The 25,035-nt window shown below is 41.4% G+C and overlaps 1 protein-coding gene across 3 annotated transcripts in view; it reads right to left on the minus strand.

Annotated features, from left to right (window-relative positions):
- PITPNM3 (PITPNM family member 3) overlaps positions 1–13,348 on the minus strand; it is a 901,527-nt gene extending 888,179 nt beyond the window's left edge. For all 3 annotated transcript variants that reach the window (XM_073667825.1, XM_073667827.1, XM_073667826.1), the window contains exon 1: positions 13,122–13,348. In XM_073667825.1, coding sequence (XP_073523926.1) covers positions 13,122–13,155 — 34 coding nt within the window. In that variant the 5' untranslated portion in view covers positions 13,156–13,348. The remainder of the gene's footprint in view (positions 1–13,121) is intronic.
- Between the last annotated feature and the right edge of the window lie 11,687 nt (positions 13,349–25,035).

The raw sequence follows: 25,035 nt of genomic DNA on the forward strand, positions 1-25,035 counted from the left end.
TAGTATCATGAATACCAGAACAAAAATGTTAAGAAAATTATATCAATTTACAGGGATATTTTAAAGTAAAATTATTTTGGATATTCTTCATGCTGTAGATTAGACATAAAGTAGGTCCAATTGTAAAAAAAGAAAAGTATGACACTTTCTATTTCCATTTCAATGCAAAATTCAGTGATTCTACAGACTATCAATGTATATATTGCATAAACTTTTACGTTTCATCAATCTTTTCACAGCCAGGGCATTCTTAATATCTCAGCATTAATTATAAAAAGAAGACAAAAATCATTGGCGCCCTCATGCAGTCTGCATCAAAGTGTATATTTATGCAAAATAAAGGCATAAAAGTCATGTTTGTGGCTTAAAACATAACTGGTTGAAGATTACTGCTCTTTGCTATGGGCAAACACCAGGTCTCCAGCCATTGAAGTACTACAGGTTACTAAAAAGTAAGGCATTTAGCTAAATGCTCTCTGTCTATTATTAGCTAATATTGATTAGAAGTCAGAAAATAGTGACAGATGCTCTGTAAAAGCAATAACCAGTATGATCAATGAGCTTGATGGTGAGTTATAATTTACATCTTGTCAGATGTCATCAAATGCATGTCAGAATTACAATCAAGAAATAATCAAAGTTATAAAACACGTCGAATAAATTTTCTTAACAAGGCTGTAAGTCAGACTCGGCATCATAAATCCAAGCACTTTCATTATGACGTCTTATTTTGGTCATATTGTTGCATGTTATTCTATGTAAAAAGGGCTAGAGAAGGTTTATTTTTTCAGAACTTTTGACAGTCAATTTTGTGTTTGCCAAAAAGGCAAATGAATCAAATGTCTACTGTAACTCAGGTACAGGACCGATTGGTAAGTGAAAAATGGGTATATATTAGTGTGGGCTCAAAAATGTTTAACGTATTCCCGTTATTTCAGTGTCCTTTTCAGAAGAAGCTGTCAGGTGTGTACATGAGGAGTAACACCATTTATGGACATTATATGACTTGTAGTCTTCATTTTTTACAAGTTTTCTATTCTGCAGCTTCTATCTTTCATTTTTAGTTCTATCTGAGCTGGTTAATCGATACTAGCTGCTATTATGTCTCCCATGTACAGTGCACACAGATGGATTCTTGCTCTTGTTCCTCTGTAGAACACAAACAGAAGCAGCAACAGCAGCATGGAATATATTATGCAGCAGTATTGAGCTGTGTGGCTGTGACTCCAGCACTGGAGTGAAGTAAGTCAGTTTAAACTGATGCTGCCAGCATCTGCCCTTGTTTGCCTGTTTCTCACTTTGCTGAGTACTCAGCACTCTTCCTTCCTCCTTTTCTCTATCTGTAGTGTATAATAAAAGGTGTAACCTGACACCTCACTTTACTGGCAGAACAGATTTGAGCTGCTTATCAGAGTGGCTGGTGAATTCAGAATGCAGGAGAGAAGGAAATAAATGGCTCACAAGAGGAGAAAGAAGCAGAATTCTAGAATAAGAAGTTCTATAAAGTTTCTTATGTTTGCTTATACTATTCTTTTATGGAACATTTGTTGAAAAAAAACAATAAGTATTTAAGTAAAATTGAAACTTTTCGTATATTAAAAAAAAACAAATCTATTTAGAAAAGACATTTCAAACTCTTTGTATTCTACTCAATCTCTAAGAGCTTTACTAACATTAGACTACTTCACTTAATCTGACAATTCTTTGTTCCATCAATAAAGGAATTCCTATTTTATCAACATACTTAAAGGGGTTGTCCTCCACTGGACAACTCCTTATTAATGAACCCAAGGAGGTGAAAATTAATGAAAAAAAATGTGATATTCATTTCCTACTCCCCTATACCCAGCCCTGCATTCCCTTACAGTTTCCTGGGATCAACATCTACTTGGGCGAAAAGTGAATGCTGCTGCTTACTAACTGATGGTCTGCAGTGCTCAAGTAACAACCTTGCTGGATGTTGATCTCAAGAGTCAGAAAGCGAGCACAGGACTCAGTATGGGGGAGCGGCGCCAGCCCAGGAGGTGAGTATCGATTATTATTTGTTTTCACCGCCCTGGATTCATAAATAAGGGGTTGTCAATGAGTGGAAAACCTTATGTAGTCAACAGTTCAGCTGAGTTGCCATTAAAATGGTATTTTTGATTAACTTGTTGAAGGTAATCTCTTTTTTAAAATACACACGCTGCTCATAACTGGAAGGCAAGTTTAAATATTTCACAGTTATCTCCAGTAAATTATTTAAAAAAAGAAAAGATAACGCTAATGATGGAGTCCAAGGCACAGAGACAAGTATCAGCTGCCTTATAATACTTTATCTCCAGTGTCACATACAGAAAACTCATAAATGACAAGAACGATTATACTTTTGCCATGCTTGTGACTCGACATGACATCTTCCCACCAGAAATAAAAGTGAAGCTTCTAAACAAAAATATCCAGATAACAACAGTTTTTATGCATGGCGGCCAGTGTAAAAACTACTGCCGGTTTTGCTTATAGCAATCAATCTCATTATTATTTTCATACCCAGCTAGAACCAGAAAAAAAGAAATCTGGATCTAATGTGTGGCTATGGGCAACATATTTGTAAGAGCACCATTGTAAATGTCATTTAAAGGATTATTTCCATCTCATTAAAGGGAATGTGTCATCATTACATATTTCTTAAATAAGGTTTTTATGTTAAATGTATTTTTTTTAACAAAATGTTATTTTTTTTTTATTAATCATATTATATGTATATAGAAAAAAACAATATTGTAGTTTTCATACTGGTCTGTTATTAGACTTCTACTTTCTGTTCTTTTTTGCAGCCAATTGGACAGTAGCTGATGTTCTCCCAGCTGTGGAGGGTGCTGGGGTGGGTTGCGGCGGTGGAGCAGCGAGCACAGGTAGTAGCCGACACCTACAGCTGCCACTTGTGCCCGCTACTAAAGAAAATTAATATTCACTCCTCTCCACGCCCATCGGAGTGGAGAGGAGTGAATATTCATTCTCCTTAATAGCGCACACTGTCAATCGCAGGCGTGGAGAGGAGTGAATATTCATTCTCCTTAATTGCGCACGCTGTCAATCGCAGGCGTGGAGAAGAGTGAATATTAATTTTCTTTAGTAGCGGGCACAGAGGATTGCGGAGCCGCAGCAAGAGCGCGTTCTCTGCTGTGTGCGCTATTGAGGAGAACTATTCTCTCCTCTCCACGCCCATAGTTCCGGCGTGGAGAGGAGTGAATATCCCCGCAGCTCACCTCGGCATCTGAGGGCGCATGACAGTGATGTCATCCGCTGCTCAGATGCTGAAATCATCTGCTGGCAGAACAGGATGCAGCACTGGAGCAGAGGGGAGTAAGGAAGGTGAGTAGAACTGTTTATTTTTTTCATGTGTGCAGTGATGGGGGGCCATGTATATCAGGACTGGGGATGAGGAGGCCATGCATACCAGGATTGGGTCTGAGGGGGCCATGCATACCAGGATTGGGTCTGAGGGGGCCATGCATACCAAGATTGGGGATGAGGGAGCCATGCATACCAGGATTGAGGATGATGAGGCCATGTATACCAGGAATGGGGATGAGGTCTGTCTGCTGAATGCCCCTCATTACCAGCGTCCCTCTGACAACTCCTCCTGCCAGGTGAGAAAGAAATGGTAAATGGGCGTGGATTGGGGTGTGACCAGGGGCATGGCCAAAATTTGCAGCAGCACGCTATGCGCGACGCATGATCTGTCCTTGTTTCTCTTCTTCAAAAGTTGGGAGATATGCTTTTGTTGTATGGATATATGACATTATTTAAATATTGTGTATTATACTCTTGCTTTCTCTCTTTAGCCATTTAGTCTGAGTTGGTGTTTATTGTTCTGGTCCCGGTACAGATTTGACCGGTTATCCGGCACTTTGTTCCTGTATCATGTATTTGGCCTCTTCTTATTTATTACCCCTTTTAAGTCGCAGAACAGCAATAGAATATCCCATCAATTTATGAACAATGGGTCAGAGTACTGGGACGTTCACTTATCCTGAGAATATAGGGGCTGTAGCACAGCGGGGAACTTCAGCACTGCTTCTTGTAAGTAAATGGGGTCGCCTGCAAGCCTGGCAGCTTCAATTTCAGGATCTGTAATTGTTCCAAAAGTTAGTCCCCAACGAATTGCATATCCTGGCGATATGATACCACTGAATAAAATGGGAATCACCATTTAAGACAAGTCCTTTTCTTGTTATCTTGCTTTATTATTAGTAATATTACTGATGATAATTATATGGGTCGTCCAACACTACAAAGAGCCTTTCTTCACATCCATCTTGCCTGCTCTTTAATTTATTTATACAGTAGTGTTCAAAATAATAGCAGTCCAATATGACTAACCAGGTTAATCACTGTTTTTGGTATAAATTATATTACCACATGTCAAACAATTTACCAGTTGGTGCAGTAGATTCTAAGAAAACCGACAGACTCAGCATTCATGATCTGCATGTTTTTGAGTCTGTGTATTTGAATAATTAATTGAAAAGGGGGTGTGTTCAAAATAATAGCAGTGTGGAGTTCAATTAGTGAGGTCAATCATTCTTTGACGAAACAGGTGTGAATCAGGTGGCCCTTATTTAAAGGTGAAGCCAGCACATGTTGTACATGCATTTCTCCTTGAAAGCCTGAGAAATATGGGTCATTCAAGAAATTGTCCAGAAGAACAGTGTAGTTTGATTAAAAATTTGATTGGAGAGGGTAAAACTTATAAAGAAGTCAAGACAGATAGATAGACTGTTCAGCTAAAATGATCTCCAATGCTTTAAAATGGATCGAAGAATAGCCAGAATGGCAAAGGCTCAACCAATGATCAGCTCCAGGATAATCAAAGACAGTCTCAAGTTACCTGTGTGTACTGTGACAGTTAGAAGACACCTGTGTGAAGCTAATCTCTTACCAAGAAGTTGCCGCAAAGTTCCACTGTTAAAAAAAAGACATGTACTGAAGCGGATACAATTTGCCGAAGAACATATCAACTGGCCTAAAGAGAAATGGAGAAACTGTTTGTGGAATGATGAAAGTAAAATTGTTCTTTTTGGGTCCAAGGGCTGTAGACAGTTTGCAGATGACCCCCAAACTCTGCATTCAAGCCACAGTACACTCTGAAGACAGTGAAGCATTGTGGTGCAAGCATCATGATATGGGCATGTTTTTCTTACTATGGTGCCGGACCTATTTACCGCCTACCAGGGATCATGAACCAGTTTGCATATATTAAAATGCTTGAAGAGGTCATTTTGTCTTACGCTGAAGAGGATGTGCCCTTGAAATGGGTGTTTCAACAAGACAACGACCCTAAATACACAAGTAAACGAACATAATCTTGGTTCCAGTCCAACAAAATTGAGGTTATGGAGTGGCCAGCCCAATCCCCGGGCCTTAATTCGATAGAACACTTGTGGGGCGACATCAAAAATGCCATTTCTGAGGCAAAGCCAACAAATGCCAAAAAATGGTGGGATGTAGTCAAAACATCCTGGGCTGGAACAACAGTTGACAGGTGCCAGAAGTTGGTTGACTCTATGCAACATAGATATGAAGCAGTTCTAAAAAACTGTGGGTATACAGCTAAATATTAGGTTAGTGATTCACAGGAATGCTAACTTCTCAAAAAAAAGAGTACATATTGTGAGTTTGTAAAGACAAATGAAGACACTGCTATTTCTTAGAACAGCCCAATGGTCATTTTTTGTTATTTTCTATGAAGTAGTTGAAAATTATATACATTTCTCTTCATGTTTTGAATTGGAAAACCGTGTGCCATGTTCCTAATGCATGGAAATAAAAACCAGGATAAAGATTTTGTGCTTAACTCATGTTATTGAACACACTGCTATTATTTTGAACACTACTGTATGCTTTCATTAGCTACAGATCAATCATGTGTCAGCACTATTTGCACTTCCACTAACATTATGTTTGGATACCCCATGAATCGCTGCGGCATCCAAATGCAACATCAGCAATAAAAATAAAATGGATCAGAATTGGACCTGCTCTGAGTCACATGGATCTGACTCTTTGATCTGTGATGTTAATGGATGTGTGAACACATCTATTCTAAACTATAGGTCAGAGTGCTGCCCGAGAAAAATATCGGACAGCACTTTGAGGTGTCACACGGATCTGTGAATGGAGCCTTAAAGTGAATTTGACAGCTGATATAAGCTGCCTGATCAACAGCAGCACAAAAACTACAGCGTTTCAGTGAAAAATAAACTTTAAAATCCATCAGGGACAAAGCCTCTTGGGAGACTAGTCAGGCAGGTGGGTCCCTGGCGGCTTCTCCAAGCCTGCTTTCTTAGTGTGACAGGTCTTTTACTATACATGCATACAGGGAGAGACCTGTTAGTCAATGACAGCAGATGGAGAGAAGATGGAGAGAAGTCACCAGGGACCCGCCTGTCTGGCTAGTCATCCAAGCGACCCCTTCCCTGGTGGCTTTTAAAGTATGTTTTTCTCAGAGTATGGCTGAGTTCACACAGCCAGTGTATGGTACATGCTGCCCTTGGATCATGTAGTATGTATCAACTGTCAGGTTCCCTTTAATTTCCCAGGAACAGCCTTTCAAATGTATTTAATGCTTTCAATCAGTTCAGAAATATTGTAATTCTGCCTATACTGTCATCATTGTGCCTACATTTCTACCTTTCATTACCATATTATCAGATACCAGTCTAACTTAACCATCATTTTCTTTGGGGAACTGTTTTTTCCAATTACATTGACTGTGGAAGTTGTTTAATTTAGTAAGTCATCAGCATGGAAAAATCAGTGTTTCTCCAACCATCCTGCTGAATAGATTTGCCTTGGATAGACTGCTGACTCTAATCGCGGGCAAATTGTTCCGCTTCCAGTAATGCGCTGCTGCTGATTGATTAGACCATTGTTCTTATTCCTTTCGATGTGTACATAATTGTAGAGTGGCACAGTATTGATAGATTATGCTCACATCATATATAACAGGGGGTTTATTTTTTTAGATGATTCTTAACACTCAGGAGGTAATTAAGACAATCAACCTAGACCTGGACATGGAAACCTGCTATAAAGAACGGCTAGTTCATTACCAAACGTGTCAGCAAAGCCTTACACGGTTAAACAAGGGGACTTTGTGTGTAACCATATGGTGCTCAGTGTGATACTGTATTACAAGCTTATTAACTTAAGTATTTGCTCATATGAAATCAGAGAAAAATCAAGGTACAGTATGGCCACATGCATCTATTTGGGTGCCATAATATAGCTCTGTAAAACTCAGAGCTTGGAGATGATAACATGAGTGTCAAGAGTCGACTCATGAGTAGTGTTGAGCGAATTTGTTCGGCATTTCAAATTCGGGTTCGTGTTCGGGGCTCCGGCTTGTTCGCGCCAAAAAATTCGTCCCCGCCCATCTGCGTGACAGCGTGGCAAATCAGGGATGTTCATGGGCGGAGCCGATTTTTTGGCGTGAACAAGCCGGAACCCTGAACACGAACCCAAATTTGAAATGCCGAACAAATTCGCTCAACACTACTCATGAGAACCACTCAAAGCTAACATTTTTTCCTCTTTTTGCAGGAACTAATATGAGCGACAGTTTGTTTTAATTTAATGAAATACATTTACAAGACCGGAGGCAATTCATTTCAATGTAGGATTTTCCATCCAATATTCTTACTCAACACTTGACATGTTGCTAACACTCATCCAGGGATAAATAATGTGCTGAAATAAATGATTGCAAAGTAGTAGAAGCAAATTCTTGTTCTTTTTCCTAAGGGTTATGCTTGCAGAAAAGCTATTCAGGCAGCTTTTTCGGTAGGGTGTGAATTTAGTCTGACAAAACAGACATTCAGAGTCACAGTGAGTGACAGAGAGATGTGGTCACAATGACTGACATGGCAAAAAAAAATTGCAAGCAGACTACGTCTTGTGCGAGGAAAAAAATCATTATCCCAGCTGGTTGTCACTGAAGTCCAGCTGTGCCAAGACATTACAGGCCATTATATATTATACTGTAAATGCAATCAAAAATAGTAGACAGTAAATAGGTTTAGCTTTGAGCTACTAAATACTGGCTGTCTGAAAAATAAAGGAAAAATCAATGTTTCAAGTCAAGAGATAGACCGAAGAAAAAAGTCTATGACCCAGCAGTGATCTGATTTAAAGTATTTCGGAAATATTAATGTAGCACCCTGAGGATTCGGCTGCTACAGGGGTATTGCACCTCAACCCAGAGGTGTGATATTCCATTCCCGGGTAAGGATGGAGTGTGGAACTGAGCTCGGTAGGCTGCATGCACTACACACATCCCATTTCCGAGGGGCAGGCCGACGGTACTCCCACTTAGAAATGTGCAGGTACGACCGAGTCTGTTCCTGGCTGGAGTGGGAGGGGGGTGGAACATCCCAAGTAGTGTAGGGGCAGATAGGGGGAGCAGCCTGGGTAAAGTTAGGAGCTCATTGGGTGCTGGTCACCTGAGCTCACACATAGAGGGTGTATATAAGGTGGGCACCATCTTAGAACAGGGTCAGTCTGTCAGAGTCAGTAGGAAGCAGAGGTCCAGATGAGCCTGCAGAGAGAGAGAGAGTGGAGCAGAGAAGGAAAGACCCAGAGGGGACAAAGAAAGGACTCTGAGAACCCAAATTCAATCCCCGGGTGAAGAGTCGGCATTAGGGTACCGGATCCCAAACTGGTGGGGGCAAAAGCACACCCTAGCCAGAGACCGGAGGCCGTGGGCAGCGTCTGCCACGGCCACCCACCACATCCACCCCGAAGGCAAACCACGTGGAGGGTCAGGGAACCCAAGGCCAAGGGTCTCCCAACAGAAGGCCCGAGGGAGCTGGACCTAGGTGGATCACTAGTGGGGACGGCCAGAGGAAAGGACAGAAGGAGAGCTCAGGGTCACGCTCCGGACTTGCTTGGGGGTTGGCTGAATCCAGGACCTGGTGGACGCAGCACGGCTCGGGTGGTCACTTGAAGCTGGAGTGACCGGAACATCAGCAGTGAGTAAATACCCTAAACTGCACAACCCGACTCTGTCTTCACTTAACATCTATGCTGCACCACCACAACCCCCATCCTCTGCACCTGACCCCCTGAGGCTATACCCCACCCGTTGGGGGTTATACTACCAAAAGCTGCACCAACACCATCAGCCTCAGCGGACCCTGCTGCAGTGGCGGCCATAGTGACCGCAATACAACGGGTGGCGTAGTCGACATTAAGAACTTAATAACATCTGTAGGACTGCCACATACTCTGAGCTTGACACCCTGGGCACGGACCGGGTCACAGCCACTCGGAAGACTACAACTCCCATCTGATCCGGCTCCGGATATTCCCCTAAAGAATATGGCCCAGGGGGCGCGTCATTATCTCATCTGTTTCCTTTGTCTATATAAGTATTCTCTTTTTCATGTCTTAAAAATATCATTATAATTACCAGAAGACAATTTTAGAATCTTAGACTGAAATATCCGAAAAAGATGGTTGTATACTAAAAAACACAACTGGAGCATTTGGGACGGGAACAGCAAAGGGATAATCTATTCTCTGATGATGTATTACTGCTGATAGTACCATAATCTGTGATTGTATGAAATAATTGAATGGAAATGCCTTGTACAACAATTCAATGCACTCAATTGTAATGTTCTAGATTTTGTATTATAACTGGGCTGGTAAATCACCACTTAGTTTACATATAACAGATATTCTAACTATGGGGGCTAGGAACGTATGTTGGAGCCCCATCTATAGTGATTACCACAGGCACTGTATTCTATGCTGAAAGCATTGCCTTTAGGGAATATTTATGCCCCTACAATGTGCACTACAATTTTTTATTGCAGGTTGTACATGTATTAAAGACCAAAGAGGTACAGCATGAGTTTATAAAAATCAATAGGCACCAGATCACATCTCTGTGCTACTTATTTACAATAATTGTTTTAGGCGGTGGTCCACTACAATCTTTATTGTGTACATCGATTTAAACCATTGAAATAAGTATTTTTTCAAATACATTCCTTTTTCATATTTGCCTGTGAGCGGCGCTATCTCTGCTCGATCAGTCCTCAGGCTGCAGCCATCGCTGATATCCAGTGATGTCATGTTAACTTCCAGACTCTGTAAGTTGAGGTTGCATCACCGAAGCGGGACCCAGTCTCACGCAGACTGCAGCCACTCCCCCTGATTGACTGGGCTGTGGGCAGAGTTTCACCGCACGTCACAGCCCAGTATCGAGTGCGCGTGTGGCGCCCCTTAGGGTTCAGTCGACACAGAGGTACTGCACCTCACCCAGAGGTGTGGTATCCCCTTCTCCCAGGTAAGGAGGGAGTGCTGCCCGGAACCCCAACACCTGCATCCACCACTACACTGCTCCAGGCCGGCTGGAAGGGCAAGATGCAATGTGTTTTCCTGCTGAGCCCTGTCCCTGGCTGGAGTGGGGGGAACCCAAAGGTAGGGGGAACCAGTAGTGGGTGTGGGTGGAGGAAGCAGTTTAGGGGAGCACTATAGAGTGAGGTATATAAAGGAAAGCCATCTTAGGGTGCCAGAACAGAACAGGTTAGTCAGTGGAGAACAGTCAGGGAACAGAGTCTCTTTAGGAGCTCTGCTCCACAAGCAGGGCCCAGTCCTAGAGGCCCAGGTGGGGAGCAGAGGAGTAGGCTCCGATCTACAGAAGGGATCCCAGGGGGTACGGCGAGTGCAGGACGGCACCCGTACGCCCCGAGTCTGTTAGAAGACAGAGGGATCGTAGGCCACAAGAAGGGGACCGGCCCCTGGTCTAGCTGTGTTACTCTAAGTCTCGGCTGACAAAACCGGAGGTTTCTGGCTTATATAGTCAGTTGCCGAAGCCTTATTCTAATCCCCGTGAGGGTCAAGAAGGTCCGGGAACTCCGACAAGACAGGAGGGACTTCAGAGCACCCGAGCGGGATTGAGAGTGGGAAGCGCAGAGCAGGAGGGAGAAAGACCCAGCGTGAAGACGGTCTAGCTAGGAACACAAGAAAGTGGGGTTCTGTCAGGTACTCCTAGTCTGCCTGAGGAAGTGCTGACACCTGTACAGTGCACCAGTGGAACTGTCATAAGAACTGTGAGTAAAAACTCAGATGACTGCACCGCACTGCCTCCGTCCCTTCTTTCATCTACGCCATCTCTCCCTCCCGGCACTACAATGCCCAGCGCAACCTACACAAGCTACATTGCCCTGGAGCTAGCTCTACCTGTGGAGAGCCACACCATCCCTGCTGCCGTAACACCAGCTCCAGAGGACTGCTCCGCAGCGGCAGCACCCTTTAGCCGCAATCCACAGGTAGCATCACAAACACTTTCCAAATCCCTTATAAATAATTTGCCCTTTTTGATTGACCGCCCTGGGTCACGGACCGGGCCAGCCACCGTGATATCCCCACCAGCATCCATAAGAGGCCCGGCTGCCGAGTACCCCACGGCCCTGGGGGCGAGTCACGCGCTGTAGAAGATCTTCCTCTCTCCTTCTCTGCTTTCATTGGCAGAGCCCACGGGCATGTGCCAGAGAAGGAGAGAGGAAAATCTTCAACAGATACTGGACTGTGACGTGCGGTGAAACACTGTCCTCAGCCCAGTCAATCAGGGGGAATGGTCGCAGTCAGCGTGAGACACCACGCCTCAATGATGCAATCTCAACTTTCAGAGTTCGGAAATTGATGTGACCTCACCGGATGTCAGAGACGACTGCAGCCGGGGGTCATGTCATCGGCACTGAGCGAGCAGAGATAGCGACGCTCACAAGCAAATATGAAAAAAAGAATATATTCGATAAAATACTTATTTCAGTGGCTTAAATCAATGTGTACAATAAATATTGTAATTGACCCCCTCTTTAAGATGCACAAGCAAAATACCTTTAATATGATTAATGCAAGCAATTATGCAACACATTGAGAAAAATTGCCACCACTGTAATGGCAAAACCCATATAAACTGATTCTTATCTTTTCAGCTATCGTTGTAAATCTACTCCCAATAAGCATGATAAAGATAACACCAGACTTCATGTTCATTTTACTTCTTATAAGTAACTAGATAAAGGCAAATTTAGAAACAGTGAAAAAACAGTTTGGAAACAGAACGGAGACAAAGTTGCAAGATTTTATCCTGCTTTCTCAGAATGTTCTCATGATTAATAGCCATGATATTTCTTGTACATATTACATGACTGAGGGTAGAATTCACAAAATATTATCTCATGCAAAAACTTGTAATCTTACAACATCCACCAAATAATAATATCTTGAAGTTAATTCCGGCCCACAGTCTCAATTATTGGAGGAAAGTTTTGTTTTGTAAACGGTTAAACAAATTCATCTCCATGTAGACAAAGACTTATGTAGCCCACTTAGAAAATATGGTTGTAGGGTTACCCTTTAATCAGTTTGTAAATAATTCAGACTACAAAGTTGGTAAATCATAAAGAGTCGTAATATAACCAACCATAAAATAGTCAAAAATGCTAACAAAAATGTAATCAAGAAAGCAATCTGAAGATTTTTTGTGGTTCAGGAGGGACTATGTGACATCATCTTTGTTCAGGATATATGTACATCTTGCATCTTCTCACTGAACTGGAACCTGGTCTGCTTCATGGACCATGGGAATGTTCATACCAGGTGGGACAGGAGAAATCATCTGCCAATCACCAGCAACAAGCTGACGTTCCGCATTCCAACACATTAGTTCAATCCCTTCCCAGCTGCCAATGACTTTGTCTCACAATGTCCTCGGAGCTGAGATGGTCTCAATAAACTCATGAAGGTGACAGCCAGGTGATGGCTGCCAGGCTGGACAAGCTAATGAGAAACTAAATGACGTTCATTGTACATGCGATACCTTTGCACAGGTAACTAAAATAAAGTAATACCAAAATGCAAGCTTTCGAGACTACTTAGATCTCTTCATCGTGCTGATGAGACTTCTGAGGAACACTCTACCCAGAGGTTAAACTGCAGTTACTGCTTTTGCCATGCTAGTTATCAACCCATGTCACATCTGATTGACTCAAACTGCAACCCTAGCAGTCAAGAGGAGGCAAACAAGCAGCAGACCCTGTGCCTGCTTTGCGCTTTCTTACCTGCTTGTGGAGCCCGAGCCATTTGTGCATACATATAATCAAAGTCTGCTGCTATTCCAGGCTGTAGGTGTCTGCAGGCTTCCCGCAAGCTCCCAGTATTTCTTTCCTGCAGCTGATCTCTGGTTGAGATTTCATAGCAGTGAAAGCTGCTATGTGCTTTATTCTAATCCTCCCCCCTTCCCTTATTCGTGCATGGACATTTATTTAGCTTGGCTGCCTCTAGTGGCTCTGAAGAAGCTGAAATCCCTCACAGGCTTTTATTACTGTAAAAAAAAGATACATAGGTGTCTACCGCTGACTTATTATTTCCCTACCTTTGTCACGTAATATTTGGAATACTTAATTACATTAGCGCATAGACGGCTGTAAGCCATTAGGAAATCCCTGCACATTCCTCCAATCCACAAGATATATCTCTTGGCAACATTTATTAGCTAATGCTACATAATTTAATTGGCGGAAAGGCCATATTTATTTAATGAATTGCAAAGCCGACGTCATAGGGGTAAAAAAATGAGCAAATTACTAGGAAATGTAAACTGGCTGCCTTATTAAAATCAATAGGAATCAAGAGAACATCCTATGCGTTTACGTGTACAGTAGGTTTATTGTGTGAGAGAACTTCTGAAATGGTAATTCCCTCATATAAAGTCATCAGATTATAATATACAGTAATAAGGATTTTCTTGTGACAGCTAATACTTCTACAGACGTTACATCCTAATGATCAGACAAGAGACAAGTGTCTCTGCACAGGAACTTCTTCCTGCAAATGCCGTCTGCAGCTGATCGCTTTTGTAGGAAATGTTTTCTCCTCTGTCAACCACTAATTGACATGTCGTCCTACATCTGCCTTTAAGGAAAGAGGTTTTTCAGCAGCTACAAGTGTATTATCCAGCGTTAGGTTCTGACTGCAGCAAAACAACATAATACAGTACTCAGCTGCTGCAAACTTGGACGGACAGATAGCTCTTCACAAAGAGGTTCTGCAGCAACTGAGGTATTTTATTACAAGGAAGATGTTTTGAGATCTGTATTCGGCCTCGTTCAGTACACATAAAACGGTCTGAGTGTCATCAGTGTTCTTCATCCGATTTTCGTCAGTGTTTGGTCAGTGAGTCAGTTTTTATCATCAGTGATATTCATGTCTAGATACAGTACAGATCAAAAGTTTGGACACCTTCTCTTTTAAAGATTTTTCTGTATTTTCGTGACTATGAAAATTGTACATTCACACTGAAGGCATCAAAACTATGAATTAACACATGTGGAATTATATACTTAACAAAAAAGTGTGAAACAACTGAAAATATATCTTATATACTAGGTTCTTCAAAGTAGCCACCTTTTTCTTTGATGGATGCTTTGCACACTCTTGGCATTCTCTTGATGAGCTTCAAGAGGTAGTCACCGGAAATGGTTTTCACTTCACAGGTGTACCCTGTCAGGTTTAATAAGTAGGATTTCTTGCCTTATAAATGGGGTTGGGACCATCAGTTGTGTTGTGCAGAAGTCTTGTGTATACCCAGCTGATAGTCCTACTGAATAGACTGTTAGAATTTGTATTATAGCAAGAAAAAAGCAGCTAAGTAAAGAAAAATGAGTGCCCATCATTACTTTAAGAAATGAAGGTCAGTCAGTGCGAAAAATTGGGAAAACTTTGAAAGTGTTCCCAAGTGCAGTTGCAAAAGCCATCAAGCGCTACTAAGAAACTGGCTCACATGAAGACCGCCCCAGGAAAGGAAGACCAAGAGTCACCTCTGCTTCTGAGGATAAGTTTATCCGAGTCACCAGCCTCAGAAATTGCAGGTTAACAGCAGCTCAGATTAGAGACCAGGTCAATGCCACACAGAGTTCTAGCAGCAGACACATCTCTACAACAACTGTTAAGAGGAGACTTTGTGCAGCAGGCCTTCATGGTAAAATAGCTGCTAGGAAACCACTGCTAAGGACAGGCAGCAAGCAGAAGAGACTTGTTTGGGCTAAAGAACACAAGGAAGGGAAATTAGACCAGTGGAAATCTGTGCTTTGGCCTGATGAGTCCAAATTTGAGATCTTTGGTTCCAACCACCGTGTCTTTGTGCGACGCAGAAAGTTTGGGGTGAGCTGGACCGCAGAGTGAAGGCAAAAGGGCCAACAAGTGCTAAGCATCTCTGGGAACTCCTTCAAGATTGTTGGAAGACCATTTCCGGTGACTACCTCTTGAAGCTCATCAAGAGAATGCCAAGAGTGTGCAAAGCAGTCATCAAAGCAAAAGGTGGCTACTTTGAAGAACCTAGAATATAAGACATATTTTCAGCTGTTTCACACTTTTTTTGTTAAGTATATAATTCCACATGTGTTAATTCATAGTTTTGATGCCTTCAGTGTGAATGTACAATTTTCATAGTCATGAAAATACAGAAAAATCTTTAAATGAGAAGGTGTGTCCAAACTTTCGGTCTGTACTGTAAATAAATTTTAAAGCTTCTCCTATCCATTAGGCGACGTTCACATATTGAGTATTTGGTCAGTATTTTACCTCAGTATTTGTAAGCCAAAACCAGGAGTGGGTGATAAATACAGAAGTGGTGACGTGTTTCTATTATACTTTTCCACAGATTGTTTCACTCCTGCTTACTAATACTGAGGTAAAAAACTGACCAAATACTGAGCGTGTGAACGTGGCCTAACAATGCTAATCACAGACAGCGCACGGACTCCACACTGATGCCATCCGTGTGCTGTGAATGATTTTCATGGACACATAGACTTGTGTGGGTGATATTCATCCATGACACGGATAAAAAATGGATTTTTTGCAGACACCCAGCTCGCTAAAAAACACAGAAATGTAAACAGCCCCATAGACTATAATGGGTTCCAAGAAAACCACTGATAGAATACGTGTGTAATAAACGGAAGTCTGAATGAGGCCTTGGGGGCCAGGTCTGACAAGTGTAATTTTGGGCCATGTTCTGTCACACTGCTCTGCACCTAGACCAATGTAAGTGAGGGGGCTTGAAGCCCATGAGGGAAAAAAATGACAGAATGCATTAATCTTGTCTTCTCCATTTTGCAGATGGTGACAGCGCTAATTTTAATTCTGCAATATGGATGAGTGCATAGAGTAGAAAATGGACTCAGTCACAATTTCAACGTGTATGGCCTGAGAATATACACACTCGTGTAGTTTGCCTAAGGCTAATAGATTTGCCAGCATCTCATACGGTTATTATTACTTCAAGCTTTATTTTCTTCTTTTAAAATCATGGGCCGCTATACACATTGTGGAAAAGGTTCCACCATATAACGCATTTCAGGCCGATGTGCCTAAGGGCCATTCAAAACTACAACCTGCAAAAAACAAGTCCTCTTACCGCCATGCTGACGGAAAAATAAAAAAAGGTTATGACTCTTGGAAGGAGGGACGGAAAGTACAAAAGGGCAATAATAGAAAATCACCCAGTCATTTAGGAGTTAAAAGTGTGAATATTTCTGTCCCTATTTGTTATTATGGAAGCCTCCTACCTATATGCAAAATATAAACATCATTGGGCTTCTATCTATATTGTCTGAAGAAGAAACTGTCTCTGTTGCCCACAGCAGCCAATCAGATCTCAGCTTTCATTTTTTTAAACAGCTCTGGTAAAATGAAAGCTGCGCTATGATTGGTTGCTGGAGGCAGCAAAAAACAATGATAGCAGAATATGTGTAAAACACGTAGAAGAATTGGAGATGAAGGATTATAAATCTTTACACAGGTGGTCGGGACAAACAAGTATTACATCTATTGATATAATATTAGAAACTAAGCACAGCAGTATGTCTCCTCTTGTCAGCATTTATTTCACGAATACCACATGTACCCATTATAAGCTATGCTGCTATGCACATGTCCGTGCTTTTACATGGACCGTGCGTCCAGACATAGGCTATGTTCACACTAAGTGTTTTTTCAGCGTTTTTTTTCCTGGTCTTTCTTGCGTTTTTTGCTGCGTTTTTGCAGCATTTTTTGTGTGTTTTTGCCATGCTACATTGGCCTCTTGTGCATGATGATATAGTTTAGTGCAAAAAAAAAATCTGATTCCATTTCATCAGGTTTTGGCACAAAAAACTCAGCAAAACCTGATACCTGCATTTTTTTTTCAACACCCATTACTTTCAATGGGTGAAAAATGCTAAAAAAAAACGCTGAAAGAGGTGACATGCTCCATTTTGCAAAAAAAATATGCAAAACACAAAATACTGAGGACAAAATAAAACAAACTGTGTGCATGAGATTTCTGAAATCTCATAGACTTTGCTGGTACTGTAAAATGCAGCTGAAAATTTGCATTAAAAACGCATAAAAAAATGCCAAAAAGGGCCTAGTGTGAGCATAGCCTAACAGTCTGTGAAAAATGGACAGCACATGGATAGCAATCAAGTTCTGTCCAATTTTTCCCACAGACCCATAGACTTGCATTGTCGGTTTGATCCGACACTCGGATTAATATCGGACGTGTCTCTGTGATTTTGCATGGAGTTGCTCTGCAAGAAATCCCATACATGTGAACAGCCCCATAGACTATAATAGATAGAAATACTGATGTCTGAAGGATCCCTAAGCCTGGGAGGACTCATTTAGCTATTCATCATGCAGATACTTGCAATAATCCACCCATTAAGCAGTCTGCATACCCGGTTTCTGTAGTGAAATCTAACATAATAGAACTAATTGAAGGAATGTTGGCTTTGATAGTAATACAGAAATCCCAAAAAACATGAGACTCATCTGTAGTCCTTGTCCCAAAATGACCATATGACAGGGTTTGGTTTAGACTGCAGGAAGTTACATTCAATTACAACCTTAAAGTGAACCTGTCAGCAGGATTGTGCTAAGTAAACTACAGGCAGTGTCAGGTTGGTGCCATTTCATTGATTAAAATGATACCTCGGTTGATGAAATCCGTCCTGTGGTTGTTGTGTAATCTTTATTTGCAGTTTGGAGATAATTAGATTCTGGTGCTCCAGGGCGGGACTGTGGGCAGGGATTTACTTGGTGCTCTGTTCTCATGCTCATCATTCAAAAAAAATTTTAGCTCCAGCAAAATGGCCACGGCACGTGCGCAGTATCGCCTATCAGCAAGCGACAGATGCTACTGCGCATACGCAGGCACCGGCGCCATTTTGCTGGAGCAAAAAAATTTTACCTACAGCAAAATGGCCATGGCACATGCGCAGTAGCTCCTATTGACAAGTGATAGATGCTACTGCGCATGTGCCATTTTGCTGGAGTTAAAAAATTTTCTTACAAGACCACAATAATGAACTGCATAAGCACAGTATTTAAACTAGGAGTATGTAATTTAAGGCACAATGATGAATATAAGAAATAGAGCACCAAGAAAAGCCTCACCCACAGTCTCGCCCCGAAGCAAGAGAATATAATTATGCCAAAACTGCAAATACAGATTACACAAGAACCACAGGACAGATTTCATCAACTCAGGTATCATTTTTTATCAGTGCAACAGCGCCCACCTGACAGTGTATGTAGTTTATTTAGCACAATCCTGATGAAAGGTTCCCTTTAAATGCCTAGCCAACACAGCCACACAGTCCTAGGAACATTTCCTGTATTATCTTTGCTTTTAAAGTGTCACTCACAGATCGACTTGCAATTTTATGCTGCCCCATTTGAGAGAAATATAAACTAGGGACAGAAACCTTGATTCTGATGACGGTTCACTTACTATTGTGTGTTTTGCTGTAGTTTTGATAAAACACAGTTTTACCTGCTGCATCTCTTCTAGTAATCTCACTGATTATCTTCTACTATGCAATCTTTGATACTAATGAGCTTTGGCTTTCTGCATCCCCCAATATTGATAGGCAGCTTTATGCCTATGCACAGTGTAGATCACTGGTGATCACTGGGTTGGACAGTGCACAACATTGAGAAAATGAGCAGAGCTACAGCAGTTAAATGTATCAAAACTACAGCACGAAGCACACTAAAACTGCTGGAACTGACACTAATAATCTTTATATAGCACCAACATATTCCACAGCACTTTACAGACAGTATCATCATTTTCCCCATTGGGGCTCACAATCTAAACTCCCTATCAGTATGCCTTTGGAGTGTGGGAGGAAACTGGAGAACCCAGAGGAAACTCACAAATTTGGAGAGAACATACAAACTCCTTGCAGATGTTGTCCTTTGTGGGATTTGAACCCAGGACCCCAGCACTCCAAAGTAGCAGTACTAACCACTGAGCCACTGTGCTGCCCTATCAGGCCCTATCAGGATCTCTAGGCCTATTTATGATGGTGACAGATTCTCTTAAATGCATTTTGACACTTTTTTCAAGTTTATATTTGGGAACAAATAGTGACTCTGCACTACAATGCAAAGTGCAGATTTTTCCACATATTTACATGAAAATATACCTTTGAGCTTGAATGACATATGCAGTTTTTATGGCAGCTTATGGCATTTTTTATCAAAAGTCAAGAACAGATCCAAACATAAAAAGTATGAAGGACTGCATGGGAATCGAAAAATATCTACACATTTTTGTGTGCGAAACCAGGTTAATTCTCCCTTAATTTTGTGCCCACTGCCATGCCTTTAGATATTGATCTTTTTCTATTTCTCTTGAGATCAAGATTGAACTATGTAATTGTAAAGTGGTGTTAATACTCCAAACCTTGTGTCATTCATCAACCTCTTAGATTACTATCATTTGTGCTTTGCCTAAATGGCTATCACCACAACCCTGGTTACTTTAAGAGTGAATTGCACAACCTCAGGTCTGTTCCATGTGATAATAATTCTAGCTCACAGTTATTTTAATATTTTTTTGAGCTTTAAATAAACCTTCAGGGAATTTAGATTTCTTGACTCACGAAAAAAGAAAAAGCTTAACGTATGCAGTGTCAAAGAAAAGACCTACACTGTGTGCAGAATTATTAGGCAAGTTGTATTTTAGAGGATTATTTTTATTATTGATCAACAACTATGTTCTCAATCAACCCAAAAAACTCATAAATATCCAAGCTTAATATTTTTGGAAGTTGGAGTGGTTTTTTTTTTAGATTTGGCTATCTTAGGAGGATATCTATTTGTGCAGGTAACTATTACTGTGCAGAATTATTAGGCAACTTAATAAAAACCAAATATAATCCCATCTCACTTGTTTATTTTCACCAGATAAACCAATATCAGTGCACAAAATTTAGAAATAAACATTTCTGACATGCAAAAACAAAAAAACCCCAAAATTTGTGATCAATATAGCCACCTATCTTTATGATGACACTCAACAGCCTTCCATCCATAGATTCTGTCAGTTGCTTGATCTGTTTTCGATCAACATTGCGTACAGCAGCCACCACAGCCTCCCAGACACTGTTCCGAGAGGTGTACTGTTTTCCCTCCCTGTAGATCTCACATTTTATGATGGACCACAGGTTCTCTATGGGGTTCAGATCAGGTGAACAAGGGGGCCATGTCATTATTTTTTCTTCTTTCAGACCTTTACTGGCCAGCCACGCTGTGGATTAGTTGAATGCATGTGATGGAGCATTGTCCTGCTTGAAAATCATGTTTTTCTTGAACGATACCGACTTCTTCTTGTACCACTGCTTGAAGAAGTTGTCTTCCAGAAACTGGCAGTAGGTCTGGGAGTTGAGCTTCACTCCATCCTCCACCCGCAAAGGTCCCACAAGTTTATATTTGATGATACCAGCCCATACCAGTACCCCACCTCCACCTTGCTGGCGTCTGAGTCAGAGTGGAGCTCTTTGCCCTTTACTGATCCAGCCTCTGGCCCATCCATCTGGCCCATCAAGAGTCACTCTCATTTCATCAGTCCATAAAACCTTTGAAAAATCAGTCTTAAGATATTTCTTGGCCCATTCTTGATGTTTTATCTTGTGTTTCTTGTTCAAAGGTGGTCGTTTTTCAGCCTTCCTTACCTTGGCCATGTCCCTGAGTATCGCACACCTTGTGCTTTTTGATACTTCAGTAACGTTGCAGCTTTGAAATATGGCAAAACTGGTGGCAAATGGCATCTTGGCAGCTTCACGCTTGATTTTCCCCAATTCATGGGCAGTTATTTTGTGCCTTTTTTTGGCCAACACGCTTCTTGCGACCCTGTTGGCTATTTGCCATGAAACGCTTGATTGTTCGGTGATCACGCTTCAAAAGTTTGGAAATTTCAAGACTGCTGCATCCCTCTGCAAGACATCTCACAATTTTGGACTTTTCAGAGCCCGACAAATATCTCTTCTGACCCATTTTGCCAAAGAAAGGAAGTTGCCTAATAATTAAGCACACCTTAATTGGTAGTTGGCTCTCAAGCCTATGCAGCTTGGAGTAGGACAACATGTATAAAAAGTATCATGTGATCAAAATACTCATTCGCCTAATAATTCTGCACATAGTGTATATCTCCATCCCTGCCTCCCCATAGGCACAGACTTTTCGTTGCCTTCTGCTAAATCTAGCCCTGAGGTCTGTACATTTAGCAATGGAGTAATTAATGCCACATCTGTTGAGCACAGCATGACAGAAGCCCTTACAGTGTCTTCTATGCTGATATGCTGAATGTAAAATTCAGCAACATTCAAGCTCACTAGGAAGAGAAGCAAAATATCATTTAGACCATGAGACCGTAAGATCTAATCTGTGGGTAGAGCGGGATTATGTTCTTTACCTTATAAGAAACCATAGAAGACTTGCTGTATAATAAGCTGTCAGGATGTGAGAGCGCAGGCAGCATTAGTGATGGTCTCCAGAATGTTGGCATGTCATTGTAATGTGACATTTCTACAACTTCAAAAGGCACTTGTAAAACTTTATAGCACATATGAGAAGCTGGATGAAGATATTAGTACATACTATTACCTGGGAACGTGAAATCAAACACAGAGAGAGCTCTTGCTAACATATATATTATTTAGAAGGGCACAGTACATTGCCTCCTATAGTATTACATTGGAGGAGGAGGAATTTGTCATAAGAGGGACGCAAGATTTATGAACTTATACAATTTACATTTGATAAAATAACGCACATGGCTTCAAACCTTTGGTGCAATTTTTTGGATATGTTGGATACTTTTCATTATCCTACTTCATAGCTGCCATATTTTTTTCACTAAAGGGAATCTGTCACCCCTTTGATAGCAGCATGATGTAGGGCCAAGAGACCATGATTCCATCAATGTATCATTTAGTTTATTGGGTGTTTCAGTAACAGCAGCCGGAACTTGACGTGACGTCAGAGCCGGCTGCAGCCGGGGGTCACGTGCCTGGTGAGCAGTCAGTGATAGCGTCGCTCACAGGCAAGAGTCACACCAGAAGGTATTTATAAAAAATATATATTTTCACCATTTAAATACATTGGGGCATTATCTATAGTAGTGGACAACAACTGAGTCTGGCGTTTTATATGGAACAAAACCAAAACCTTTGTTAATAGCTGTGATCTGATGATGAGTATAAACTTTTAGATTTCTACATTGCATTTACTTTATCCTCCTATGACAAGGTGGTGAGTGAACGCATTTTGGATAACTGTATTATCTGCTTAAAGATGTATTAGTTCAGAAGGAACTTATATTTTGTGTGATGTTAGATAGAAATCGACTAGGTACATCTTGTGAAGCTCCTTCTAAAAACATAGATTTCTGCAAAAGTACAATCCTAGAACCTTTCATTTTTCCAATATGATCATGTATAAGATTTCTAGAAAAAAGATTAGTAGCTCTTCTGACCTAGCTCTTCTTGCCACTTTTTTTAGTCTTCGTTTTTGTAATGCCATTTGTAATGTCCCCGGCACTTAATATTTCTTTTTCATTCATCGTCTAAAAAAGGAATCACTTGAGATTGTGTTATTAGTTACTAATCACAATGTCATTTGTTTTTTCGTTTTTCTGTTTTGTGGTCCCATTGGAATTCATTGAGCCACCTTCAGTGCTCGATGCAAAATAGCTTATCCTCTTTTTTTTATTCCAGTTGCGTTCCTCAACCCACATATACACTTCGTTATGAAGATAATCATGGGTATATTGTATAAATTTATTACGTTAATGTAAAGTAGATGATATTAGCTTTTCAATATTATCATGGATTTCTTTAGATTTTCTAGAAACATGCACCTCAAAATGTACTACTATGATGCTACAACAGATATGAATTGATTATACAGTGTACCTAAAGGAGTATTCCCATGGTATTAAACTGATTAAGTTAATTAGACAGAATGATAATAAGCAAGCTTGCATTTGACTTGGTTTTTCTCTGGCCTTTTATTCTTCTACTGTGAAAGCTTTTATCTTAGGGTATGTGCAGAGGTCAGGAGCCGCTGCGGGTTCGACGCTGCGTGTTATGCAGCGTCAAACCTGCAGCGGCCAGATGTCACAGAATAGTGGATGGGATTTCTAGAAATCCCATGCCCACCATGCGTATCTGGGCACCTGCGGCTCACCCACGGAAACTTACATGCGGCGCGTCTTTCAGACCCGCAGCATGTCCATTTCTCTTGCGGGTCCATATGTGGACTTTCCCCATGGACTAACCTCTATGAGGAAAGTCTGCAGGTGAAAAAAAATGTAAAAAAATGTTGCTGCTCATTTGCATAATGAGGCCGCGCGGCTATTCTGCGGTGTCGCGGCTGCTGCCATCTGCACATACCCTTACAAAGTATACAGCTTGTTTCCAAGGAGCTTGGCCACTGGAGCCTGTCTGTGAGCACAGTAGTTACATTCTGGGAAATGAGTTAACTCCTGAAATACCAGCCCCCTTTCTCCAGCCCATTGATTTCTATACAGCAGTGGTACTTGCAGCTCCAGATTTTAACATTAGTTTTATGGTGAATTTTGATTCACAGTTTGTAATATGTTGCAAATTCTCTAAGTTTGTTGCCTTATGCGTCCCATATGTTGATGGCATGTGGAACTCATGAACAAATACTGTTATTTGATAAATATTTAAATACCTAAAGGGAGCTTTTTAAATGGAGTTTTCAGCCCTTCTTTTACTGTACTTATGGGCCAAGTGTACTATAATAATTACAAATGGTACATGCTCAACAACTTACGCTCCACTGCTTCTCCATTCTGCTGGCTAGCTTCCCTGCTTGTCACTTCTGGCGTTGTTGGTGTGTGACCATTGCAGCTAATCAGTTGCCGAAGTAGTTTCACAATTGTTGCTTCTTTGACAACGAGTAGTATATTGGTTATACATGTTAGAATCTCTAAAGGCTATGTAAACTTTTGCACAGAATTTTTTTAATTGTTCATTTGCTTCCTAAATGTAAAGTTAAAGTATTTCTACCAGGTATGGAAGGTATCCCCTATTAATAGGAAAGGTCACTGGGGGTATGACTGTTGGGACCCCCACTAAGGGCGCAGTCAGATGGCCTTATAACACGGACCATGAACGCATCACAGTGCACGGACTGGCCAGTTGCTCTCCTGACCAGAGAGTGACAGCTGCATAGAAATACATGCTGTCGCGTTCGTGTCAGGAGAGCCATCGGCCAGTCCAAACATTTCAATGCGATCATCATCATGTTATTCAGCTGTCTGACTGCGCCCTAACCCTAAGAATGGGACTCTGATGAGCTCTGTCTAAATGAATCAGAGATGGAACATATGCCTCACCGATCCATTTATTCTCTATGGAGCTGCCAGGGATGGCTGATGTCAAGACTCTGTTGTCAAGTATCCCAGGGCAAGGGACTCCTTTCCTGTCCCTAACACTAGGGGCGCCTTAGCTATCCCTGTTCCCTGGATTACTTCTAATGGTAAAGCCGTCATGGCCACATACCTTGCTGAGCTCCTGAATCTGCCCTCAGTCTGTTCCCTCCCCCCACCCAGAAGAGGCAAGTAGTAGTGTATGGCAATACACCAACCAGACTAACAAGGTAATACCAACA

The sequence above is a fragment of the Phyllobates terribilis genome, unplaced genomic scaffold (genome assembly GCF_046119375.1).
Source record: "Phyllobates terribilis strain yellow unplaced genomic scaffold, ASM4611937v1 Scaffold_2__4_contigs__length_985480577, whole genome shotgun sequence".
Lineage (NCBI taxonomy): Eukaryota > Metazoa > Chordata > Amphibia > Anura > Dendrobatidae > Phyllobates > Phyllobates terribilis.